This window comes from Acinonyx jubatus, chromosome D1, assembly GCF_027475565.1.
Source record: "Acinonyx jubatus isolate Ajub_Pintada_27869175 chromosome D1, VMU_Ajub_asm_v1.0, whole genome shotgun sequence".
NCBI lineage: Eukaryota > Metazoa > Chordata > Mammalia > Carnivora > Felidae > Acinonyx > Acinonyx jubatus.
Window position 1 is genome coordinate 41,529,058 of NC_069390.1, and position 9,431 is coordinate 41,538,488.

At 33.7% G+C, this 9,431-nt stretch overlaps 1 protein-coding gene across 2 annotated transcripts in view; it reads left to right on the forward strand.

Moving 5' to 3' along the window:
- The window catches only part of PIK3C2A (phosphatidylinositol-4-phosphate 3-kinase catalytic subunit type 2 alpha), a 191,799-nt gene extending 182,734 nt beyond the window's left edge, over positions 1 to 9,065 (forward strand). For both annotated transcript variants that reach the window (XM_053203405.1, XM_015074998.3), the window contains 7 exons: positions 696 to 903; positions 2,137 to 2,261; positions 3,408 to 3,525; positions 3,616 to 3,688; positions 4,029 to 4,138; positions 4,226 to 4,351; positions 5,907 to 9,065. In XM_053203405.1, coding sequence (XP_053059380.1) covers positions 696 to 903; positions 2,137 to 2,261; positions 3,408 to 3,525; positions 3,616 to 3,688; positions 4,029 to 4,138; positions 4,226 to 4,351; positions 5,907 to 6,089 — 943 coding nt within the window. In that variant the 3' untranslated portion in view covers positions 6,090 to 9,065. The remainder of the gene's footprint in view (positions 1 to 695; positions 904 to 2,136; positions 2,262 to 3,407; positions 3,526 to 3,615; positions 3,689 to 4,028; positions 4,139 to 4,225; positions 4,352 to 5,906) is intronic.
- The last annotated feature ends 366 nt before the right edge of the window (positions 9,066 to 9,431 follow it).

Consider the following 9,431-nt stretch of genomic DNA (forward strand, 5'->3'; position numbering starts at 1 on the left):
CCCCCTCTCTGCCCTGCCCCCACTTGCACACATGCTCTCTCTCCTCTCTCTTTCTCTCCCTCTCTCTCTCAAAATAAATAAAAGGGGGGATTAAATAATTATTTTTTTGGCATTATACCAATTATCTTCTATAATTGGGGGTATTGGACCCCACGGAGCTCAAGAAATGAAAGCATTGTTTCTTGGAGACAATGGGATGGGATGGAATGGAGACTTTCTTGCGCTAAAATGTTTTGTTGGGATGGAATATCTTTTAATGGGTTTTTGGCCTGAAGAACAAAGGAAACCCTTTACAAAGTGAGGATCTGCTTAATATTTTAAAAGGAATGAAAATGGGTTGCCTGACTGGCTCAGTTAGTAGAGCATGTGACTCTTGATGATCAGGGTCATGAGTTCAGGCTCCATGTATATATATATACATACACACACATGGAGACACAGAGGTAGGTAGGTAGGTAGGTGGGTAGATAAAAATTTAAGGGGCGCCCAGCTGGCTCATTCAGTAGAATGTGTGACTCTTGATCTCGGGGTTGTGAGTTCACGCCTCACATTGGGTGTAGAGATTAAAAATGAAATCTTAAAACATTTTTTTAAATAAGGAATGAAAATATTTTTCATCTTTTATTATGTTAAAAGAACTGAACATGTTTTCTCATGAACATTTACTATTAATGTATTTTCTGATTGTTTTGTAGGCTTATTGAATCAAGTTTGGGAAGCATTGCCACAAAGTTTAACTTCTTCATTCACAATCTTGCTCAGTTGCGTTTTTCTGGTCTTCCTTCCAATGATGAGCCCATCCTTTCATTTTCACCCAAAACATACTCATTTAGACAAGATGGTCGAATCAAGGAAGTCTCTGTTTTCACTTACCATAAGAAATACAACCCAGATAAACATTATGTAAGTTTGTTTTTGGTATTTGTAGAGACTCATGCATGCATTACTGTTGTCCTTTCCTGGTTCCTTCACTGACTCTGCTAAAGTTCCTAACACTTGCTCTTCTCATACTTCTTTCTTTATGGATGGTCCAAAATAAATACATAGAGGAATCCCTTATTGTTTTTTGGTATTTATTTCTTGGTAAATTTGCTCCCAAACCATGGGAGAAGAATGTTACTCTTCCTTTCAGAGACCAGACTAAAAGGATGGTGCTATTTTGCTTTTTCTCCTTCCTTGAATTTGTTCTTAATTTTAAGGTAAAGCTTGCTCATGGTAACAAATTCATCCTATTTATAAGCATATGAAGTTTTTAGTTCTCATTCCACTAAGGATGAAGTATTATAAAACACACACACACACATAAAGTTCATCTTTGAACAAAAACATCATCTTTAGTATGCTTCCCCTTGTCCCCCAAAAGGATAGCATGATCATCTGTTTTATTATTTTTCACCCTTGTGCTAATACTTTTGCTGGGAAATACTTTGCAGCACAGTCTTTAAATTGTTGATAAAGTGGTATTTTATAAAGCAATTTTATTGTTTTAATTTTCACCTATTAGTAAATTTTTGTAAGTTTATTTAGTGTTTTATCCTAACACCACTTTACTGAGTAGTCCATTCTTTCCCTTAATGATTTATGACATTAATATATCATAATGTAGAATATTATAATGGTAGTATATTTTAAGTGTAATGGATATACATATATTCATTCCTGAATTTATTTCTGGTCTTCTGTAAATATATGACTTATTTCTATAACAGTATTGTATTCTGTAAAGTACTGTGACTTTACCATAGTTTAAATATCCAGTAAGACAAGTTTTCCCTGATCCTCCTGCCACCATAAATTTTGCTTTTCTCATTTACTCTTTTAAATGAACCTATTAATATGTTCATTGGAAATGCACTAAATTTATAAATTTCAGGAAGTACATTTATTATATTTAATCCTGGAAATAAGTGAATTTCACTTTCCAGTTGTTTATATATCTTACAGTGGTTAATATCACTATTAGATATAGTTGATGTGCTATATATAAATACGATGACTTTTATGTTTGCTGTTTCTTATCAGTGACATATCGATTACTAATTTAAAAGCATTTGGACTACATAGAATGGTCAAGCTATGAATTTTCTGTCAGGGAAGTATTTTGTTTAATGCACTTGGGTTGTGATTTCTTTTCAGATTTATGTAGTCCGAATTTTGAGGGAAGGACAGCTTGAGCCATCATTTGTGTTCCGGACCTTTGATGAGTTTCAGGAGCTTCACAATAAGCTCAGTATTATTTTTCCACTTTGGAAGTTACCAGGGTATGTTCCCATTGTTGTTTATTAATCCTTTTTCACAGAAACAATTTCTTACCAAGCGTAGGTCAAAAGCTTTGTGTAAACACGTGGTAAGATACAGTGGACCGTGTGTGACTTATTTTCCTTTGTATGGCAGGGGTCTGATCCATCCATAGACAAGGAACTGTATGTTTTTGGTGAATAAATAAACAGTGAATAAATGATCAAGATCCTAAACTTAAAATATGGGATTTTCTAGCTTTCTAGAAAAGCTAGAAAAAAACTTTCAGTTGAAGCTTTTTTTTTTTTTTACAAATCCTATTGGGCTAGGTAAATCGTTGCTTCAACTACCTTTACAGTGAGGTCAGGGAACTTAGTTGAACCTCTTAGTTTATTGTCTGTACCACAGTGAGCAACACCAGATAATTAGAATCTTGGTTTTAGAAAAGTCAGATTTTAAATCACTGCAGAAATAATTCTGGCCATACTCAGCTCCGTGAGGGGGAAAAAAAAAAACAGCTGAGGTATTGAGACTGTTAGTCAAAATCTTATATAACTTAGTTTTGTATCAGTTACCCTTTCAAAACCCTCAGTTTTGATGTGGCTGATGACCAATAGATTTCCTGCATCAAGTTGCTCATATTCTTCTCAGACTAGATTTCAGAAGTAAAGAGTCAACAAAGTGGGTATCAGAATTTATTTCCATGTGCAGTCTCATTTTCCACTGTCAGCAAAATAGGCAGAGTTAAGATTATCTTGATTTAGACCCTATGTCACTTGTGGACACAGTATTGACCTGGTATGGGACTACTATTCAACAATAACTTTGGCTGATTGAGTGAGTAGTGATTATTTTGGAAGATATGCATAAAATATTGTGAATAGGCTAATGTTGAGAAGAAATAGTAGAAAATAAGTAATAAATAGCAAAATAGCAAAACAATGTGTCTTTTGTACCAAGGTTTATAAAAGGATAACAGGTACTTGAACTACTTCATCTCCAGTACTTTGAAAAGAAATTACAAAACTTACTTTCTAGAAGATTAAGACTCCACTTTGTATTTAAGTATATATTTTTAAAAATACTTCTAATTAAATATTATACTTAAGTCTATAAATACTTCCAGGTGAAATAATTTAAATCCCACTTGTTTTTGTTTTCTTTTGTAGTTTTCCTAATAGGATGGTTCTGGGAAGAACACACATAAAAGATGTAGCAGCCAAAAGGAAAATTGAGTTAAATAGTTATTTACAGAGTTTGATGAGTGCTTCAACGGATGTGGCCGAGGTGACTGTCCTGATTGAAGAAATAACCACATACTCTTCTTTGTGCTACATAATATTTAAACTAATGATTTGTTTTCCTCTTGTGTCTTAGTGTGATCTTGTTTGTACTTTTTTCCACCCTTTACTTCGTGATGAAAAAGCTGAAGGAATAGCTAGGACTGCAGGTGAGATTATTTTTTCTCTTTCTTGATAATTTACAGCTTCCTTATGACATGCAAACCTGTAATTTCTCAGTGGATGTGGCAGAGTGACAGTGGGGTTATTGGCAGTGGTCTGGTGAGAGTGAAACGGGGGTATTCTTTCCAAGGCCATCAATTTCTGGATACACATCATTTTCCCGATAGAGTGCGGTTACTAAAAAACTATAAATCAGTGGCCTATTAGGTTATTTACCTTTTTCTTTCCCCACATGCAATGGTCGTGGAATTATAGCAAATTTCTTTTGTTGTTGTTTTAACCAGTGCAAGCAAGATAAAATAAAGGTGAACATATTTATATTTTCAGATGCAGGTCCTTTCAGTCCTACTCCAGGCCAGATTGGAGGAGCAGTGAAATTATCTGTCTCTTACCGAAATGGTACTCTTTTCATCATGGTGATGCACATCAAAGATCTTGTGAGTGTTTACAAATAATGATGATTGTAGAGAAAACCTATACCTTGGTAAGAAGTATTACTGTTAAGGGAATGCTTTTCTTTCTAGGTTACTGAAGATGGAGCGGACCCAAATCCATATGTCAAAACATACCTACTTCCAGATACCCACAAAACATCCAAACGGAAAACCAAAATTTCACGAAAAACTAGGAATCCAACATTCAATGAGATGGTAAGTTAAAATCATTTCTAAAAATGTCCTAGATTTGTTCTTTTGAGATTTTAAAGTTTAAACACTTAAAATTTTTTAGGTATCAGTTGCAGAACTATTTATTGTTCTAGTAAAGCTACTCAATAGCAATCTAGTGGTACTTAACAAAATGTTGCAGAATTGAACCTGCCATCATTGACCCTTAGGTTTTAAAAGATCTTAGGAGTTCTTATTCAACCACCCTTCCATGTTTGTAGCCCCTCTGCAACATTTCCAAAAAGTGGATGTTCAGTCTGTGCTGAAATGCTTCCAGGCCATCCACTTTGATTTGGGCAGTTCCAACTCTTAGATTATTTTTTATATTGGGCTGAAATCTTCACTCCCTGCAATTTGCACTTAGTGGGTTTCAGTTGTACCTCTTGGAACCACACAGAACTACTCTTTTTCTCCTTCTGCGTGACAGCTCTTCTGATAACTGAAGTTCAAATGCCCTTCCTGTTTATCCTTTTAAAACATCTTCAGTACTTTTACCTTTATTTGATAGGATGTAATTTAAAAATCCTCCTCTTCCTAATTGGTTTTAGTTTGCCAGCAACCCTCTTCCTATAAAGAGTGCTCTAAACTAAAAGCAATAAGCAAAGCATCAACTGAACAGTGTGGAACAGAACTGTGACTTTGCTGAGTGACTCAGAACTTAGAAACTTATCTATTAAAGCCTGCTAACCCTTAGTTAACTACATTTTCAGGATAAACACCACATTATTTGTGTGCATTAACAAAAATGTCTGGATAGAGATTTGGAAGAAAATAAATCTGGATTTTCATCAAGGTTATAAGTTTGTTAAAATGTAGCCCTTTAAAAGCATATACAATATTTGATGAAGACCAGGTGATGTTATTCTCAAAAAGTAGTATTGGTTTTTTCTAGTTGGTAGTGTTTGTACTTTCAAGAAATAAAATGTGGTCAGTTTTTAGTTATTATTAGGCAGTGAGAAGGACTAGATTAAAGTGATATTTCTTAGAAGTTATGATGAGGCTTTGTTGGGGGGAAAAATCTGTTTTGATGTGCTATTTCAAAGAGCTTTTCAGCATTCCAGATTTGCTATAAACTGCATGTGTACTTGGTGAATTTGCAGTGAAGTATGGATAATCAGAAATTATCATTTCATGGCATATAAAATCCAACAGAAAAGACAACAAGAAGAAATTCTAACCGTTATTTTTTGTAAAATAATTATGTTATCCCATCTTGCTTCCTTCCATTCTCCGGCTCAGATATCAGGCATCTGCACTGTAACTGATTTTCCCTTCACCATACCTGCATCTCAGAAAATCCATGTTGTTAGTTTTTAGCCAATAATAATTTTCTACTTTGTGCATTTCTATGTCAGACATTCAGAGGAATGATAATGATAATCCAAGACTCCTGAATACAAAATGTGCATCTAAAGTATGAGACACATTCCACCAGATGTGTCATAGTCAATGCCAGCAATTGTAGTCTCTTTACTAATCTCACTTCTGTTTTTACTTAAAATAATCTGTAACTTACTGTTTCTTTTTGCCTTTGCTATAGCTTGTGTACAGTGGATATAGCAAGGAAACCCTAAGACAGAGAGAACTTCAACTCAGTGTTCTCAGTGCAGAATCTCTGCGGGAGAATTTTTTCTTGGGTGGAATAACCCTGCCTTTAAAAGATTTCAACTTGAGCAAAGAGACTGTTAAGTGGTATCAGCTGACTGCGGCAACCTATTTGTAAGCTAATGAATTTCTGAGTTTTGGAAGTAAGAACAGTTATAAACACGTAAACACATACACACTTATGAACTTTGTATAGTATTTTTATACTTGGACAGAAATTATAAAGTAAATGTACTTAACTGCATTTTGATACATCTGTTGGACCAACAGTCACATAATTAACTTTAAGAACTTGTTGAAGCCATTGCTGTTTTAAAGTCATTATATAGAATGCTATAAACTCTAAACTTAATATATAAGTCCTGACAAAGACTTTGAGTTGGTGAAGGATTTAATCCTTTCTTGAGCAATTCAGAGTAATAGCTTTAGTTTGGTCTGATAGTGCTATGTCAGTTCAGCCATCTATTTTGCATTGTTTCTTACACAGACACAGCATGTTTGTTTTCCTGTTTTGCACCTTTTATAGCCTTTACCATTGTGTGTGTTCGTGAACACCAAAGGAAAGGAAAGGTGCAGGATGTTACCAGAAAATGCAGCTGCTATTCACAGGGCCGAAAAGCAAAGCACAAGTAGATAGTTATGTTCAGAACTACTACGTAGTTTATAGAAGTAGGGGAAAATAATACTGCTTTTTATCACCCATGTCTTTAAAGCCTTTTTCAGAATAAGTGCCAATCACTGAAGTTGTAAATAATGGTGCCTTAACTTCATATGCTTCCCTGGCACTTCATTCTGATTTTTTCCTGACTTGATAAATAATTAGTAAGTCGTTTTCACTCACTTTCAACTTACTAAAGATAAGAATTATGTACATTTACTAATGTTTTTCCCACAGAAAGATAATTTTTTCTACTTCTCATGTGACTTAGTTAAACATTTGATTTATGTTTTTGTTGCTCTGTAACTGAATGAGATTCACCAATGTAACTGTATAATAAATTCTATCATTCCATTATAATCCTACATTTATTCCCAGGAGTGTGAATTGAACTTTGGTAATCCATCTCCATATATCTATACTCCTCTTCTTCATTAAGCAAGTGAAAGTTGTTCACTCATGTTCCCATTCCTGTTTGGTAGAAGAACCCCATGAATAGGGCAGACTCCTCACAAGAGGCCCAGGACAAGATTTCTAGGGTCCAGACTGAATTGTAATGTAGATTTTTTATAGCAAAATTTGTCTTGTAAGCTGTCTTACTTATTTTTGTAAACACTATACATTCACATGAATTACTTAATATAATGGGATTCAGAATCATAAGGGACATGATTGAAATTATTCTACAGTAACCATTAAGGATAAGATTCATTTTTATTATTCACCTGCACACATAATTTTGTGTTTAGTTTGAATAAATATGTTTATATATTCTCATGGCTAGCATGGACTTTCTGACAGTTGTTGAATGGTAATACAGATTGTAGTAATCTAGTTGCTGTGAGGTAACTGACAAAACATGTAATGAAGAATACCAGCAGAGAAAGGACAGTCTCCACTTCAGTTGCCCGTAACATAATTTTTATGAACTGTGCAAATGTTTAATGTAAATGGTGAAACTACAGAGCAGAAATAGAATGGCTGAGGATGTATCTATCAATGGGACAGATTAAAAAAAAAAAAACACTTGAAATTTTTGGTGCCTAACACTAATGGTCCATTTGTAGGAAACCCTGTTAGTATAATATATGAATGTCTTTCTTTTTTTTTATGTTAAAATGTGTTGTCTATTTAATAACTTAATTAAAATGCAGATCAAAGCACACCGTTTTTTTTTTTTTTTTGCTTTTTCCACATCCAGTTAACATTTCTTTGTAGTGTACAAGTACTTTTGCAGATATAAAGAAGTGCTAGATATTTTCCCTTTAGCTTTGAGACCTAATTTCATTCCATGAGTTATCACTTAGCCACTGTAAAAAAAAGAAAGGAAAAGAAAAAAAGTACTGTGTTGGTAGAAGGCCATTGTTAATTGGACTCCATGTATACTGCCTATTTGCAATTTGTTACAGCAGTGTCTTTCAGCACAAATAATAGAGCTAGAAAATGTGATGTCATTTTTCCATTACAACAAATGTGGATTTCTTACCTAAAAATGTATATTATGATTGATACTGTTCAGTTAACCAGAGTTCAGAACAAATGGTAATGTTTTTTCTTAATTTAACTCATTTTGTGCCTTCTTTGCTCATTAAAAAAAAATGCACACATATTTTACGTATATTTTAATGTAAGTTATTTCTTTGTAAAAATGCTAATCTTCAGCCCTTACAAAAAAAAAGGACAGAGACGCCTCTTTGCACTATTATCAGTAGATTTTTAAATCAGTTGTTTTTTAAAAAAACATTTTATAAAGCTTGCATTGAAGTAAATCTGAAGCAAAAGTTTAAGCAGACTCACCAAGACACTAATTTTTATGTATAATCACAATGTTTTATATCTATCTTCACTGAGTAAAAATAATTATGCTACATGTAAGTCCTGCACCAGAAAAATTATTTCCTTTTGCAGTGTTTTGGGATTTGGAAATAATGGTTTACTTCAAGAACCTATTATTTTCTCTACTGAGGAACCCAATGTAGAACTTGCACTGACATTTTTATTACTGCCTTTATAAAAACCTATAGGTAGCTAACTGTTAAGGCATGTATGATATTTGATAAAGTATTCTTTTTTCAAATTGAAGTTGTATAAAAGTTTCAATATCTTGCCTTAAGTTGGTTGACTGTTCTTGGATTCAAGTATTGTGGCACTTAAAAAAAGAAAATACTCAATTTTGATACTTAGACTTCAGATCAAAAAGGACTAAAGCCCCCACGTACCATAATCCATGGATTTACTTACATGCTGTTCGATTAGCAGTGCAAATATGAATGAATATGGCAAGTAATCTCATCTATAAGAACCAAATACTTTAATTATATTAGGGTAGTGAGTAAAGATGTATAATATTTTTATTAATACCTTGAATATATTCAGTGGATTGAATGTGACTTCATAACCTGTACTATGATTGTATTAAAATATTTCTGGAATAAAGGAACTCTGCTGTCATTTCTTTACTCATCAACATATTAACATTTTTGGTTCCAAACTTTATATGAACTCGGGGAGCCTGCCTGGCTCAGTTGGTAGAGCATGCAACTCTTGATCTTGGGGTTGTGAGTTCAAGCTCCATGTTGGGCATAGAGTTTACTTAAAAAATAAATAAACTTTGATATGAGCTCACTGTTGTGTACTTTGTTTCTCATCCAGGAGTTTATTAAGTTCAAATATCCTGAATTTCAAAACTGATCTGTCAGTTGCCCTAAAAATCTGACTTCTAAATATGGTTCTTTGAAGATCTGGACTGCCACTTTGCCCCATCATTATTTCATATAATTGGAATGACAAAATATGCAATAC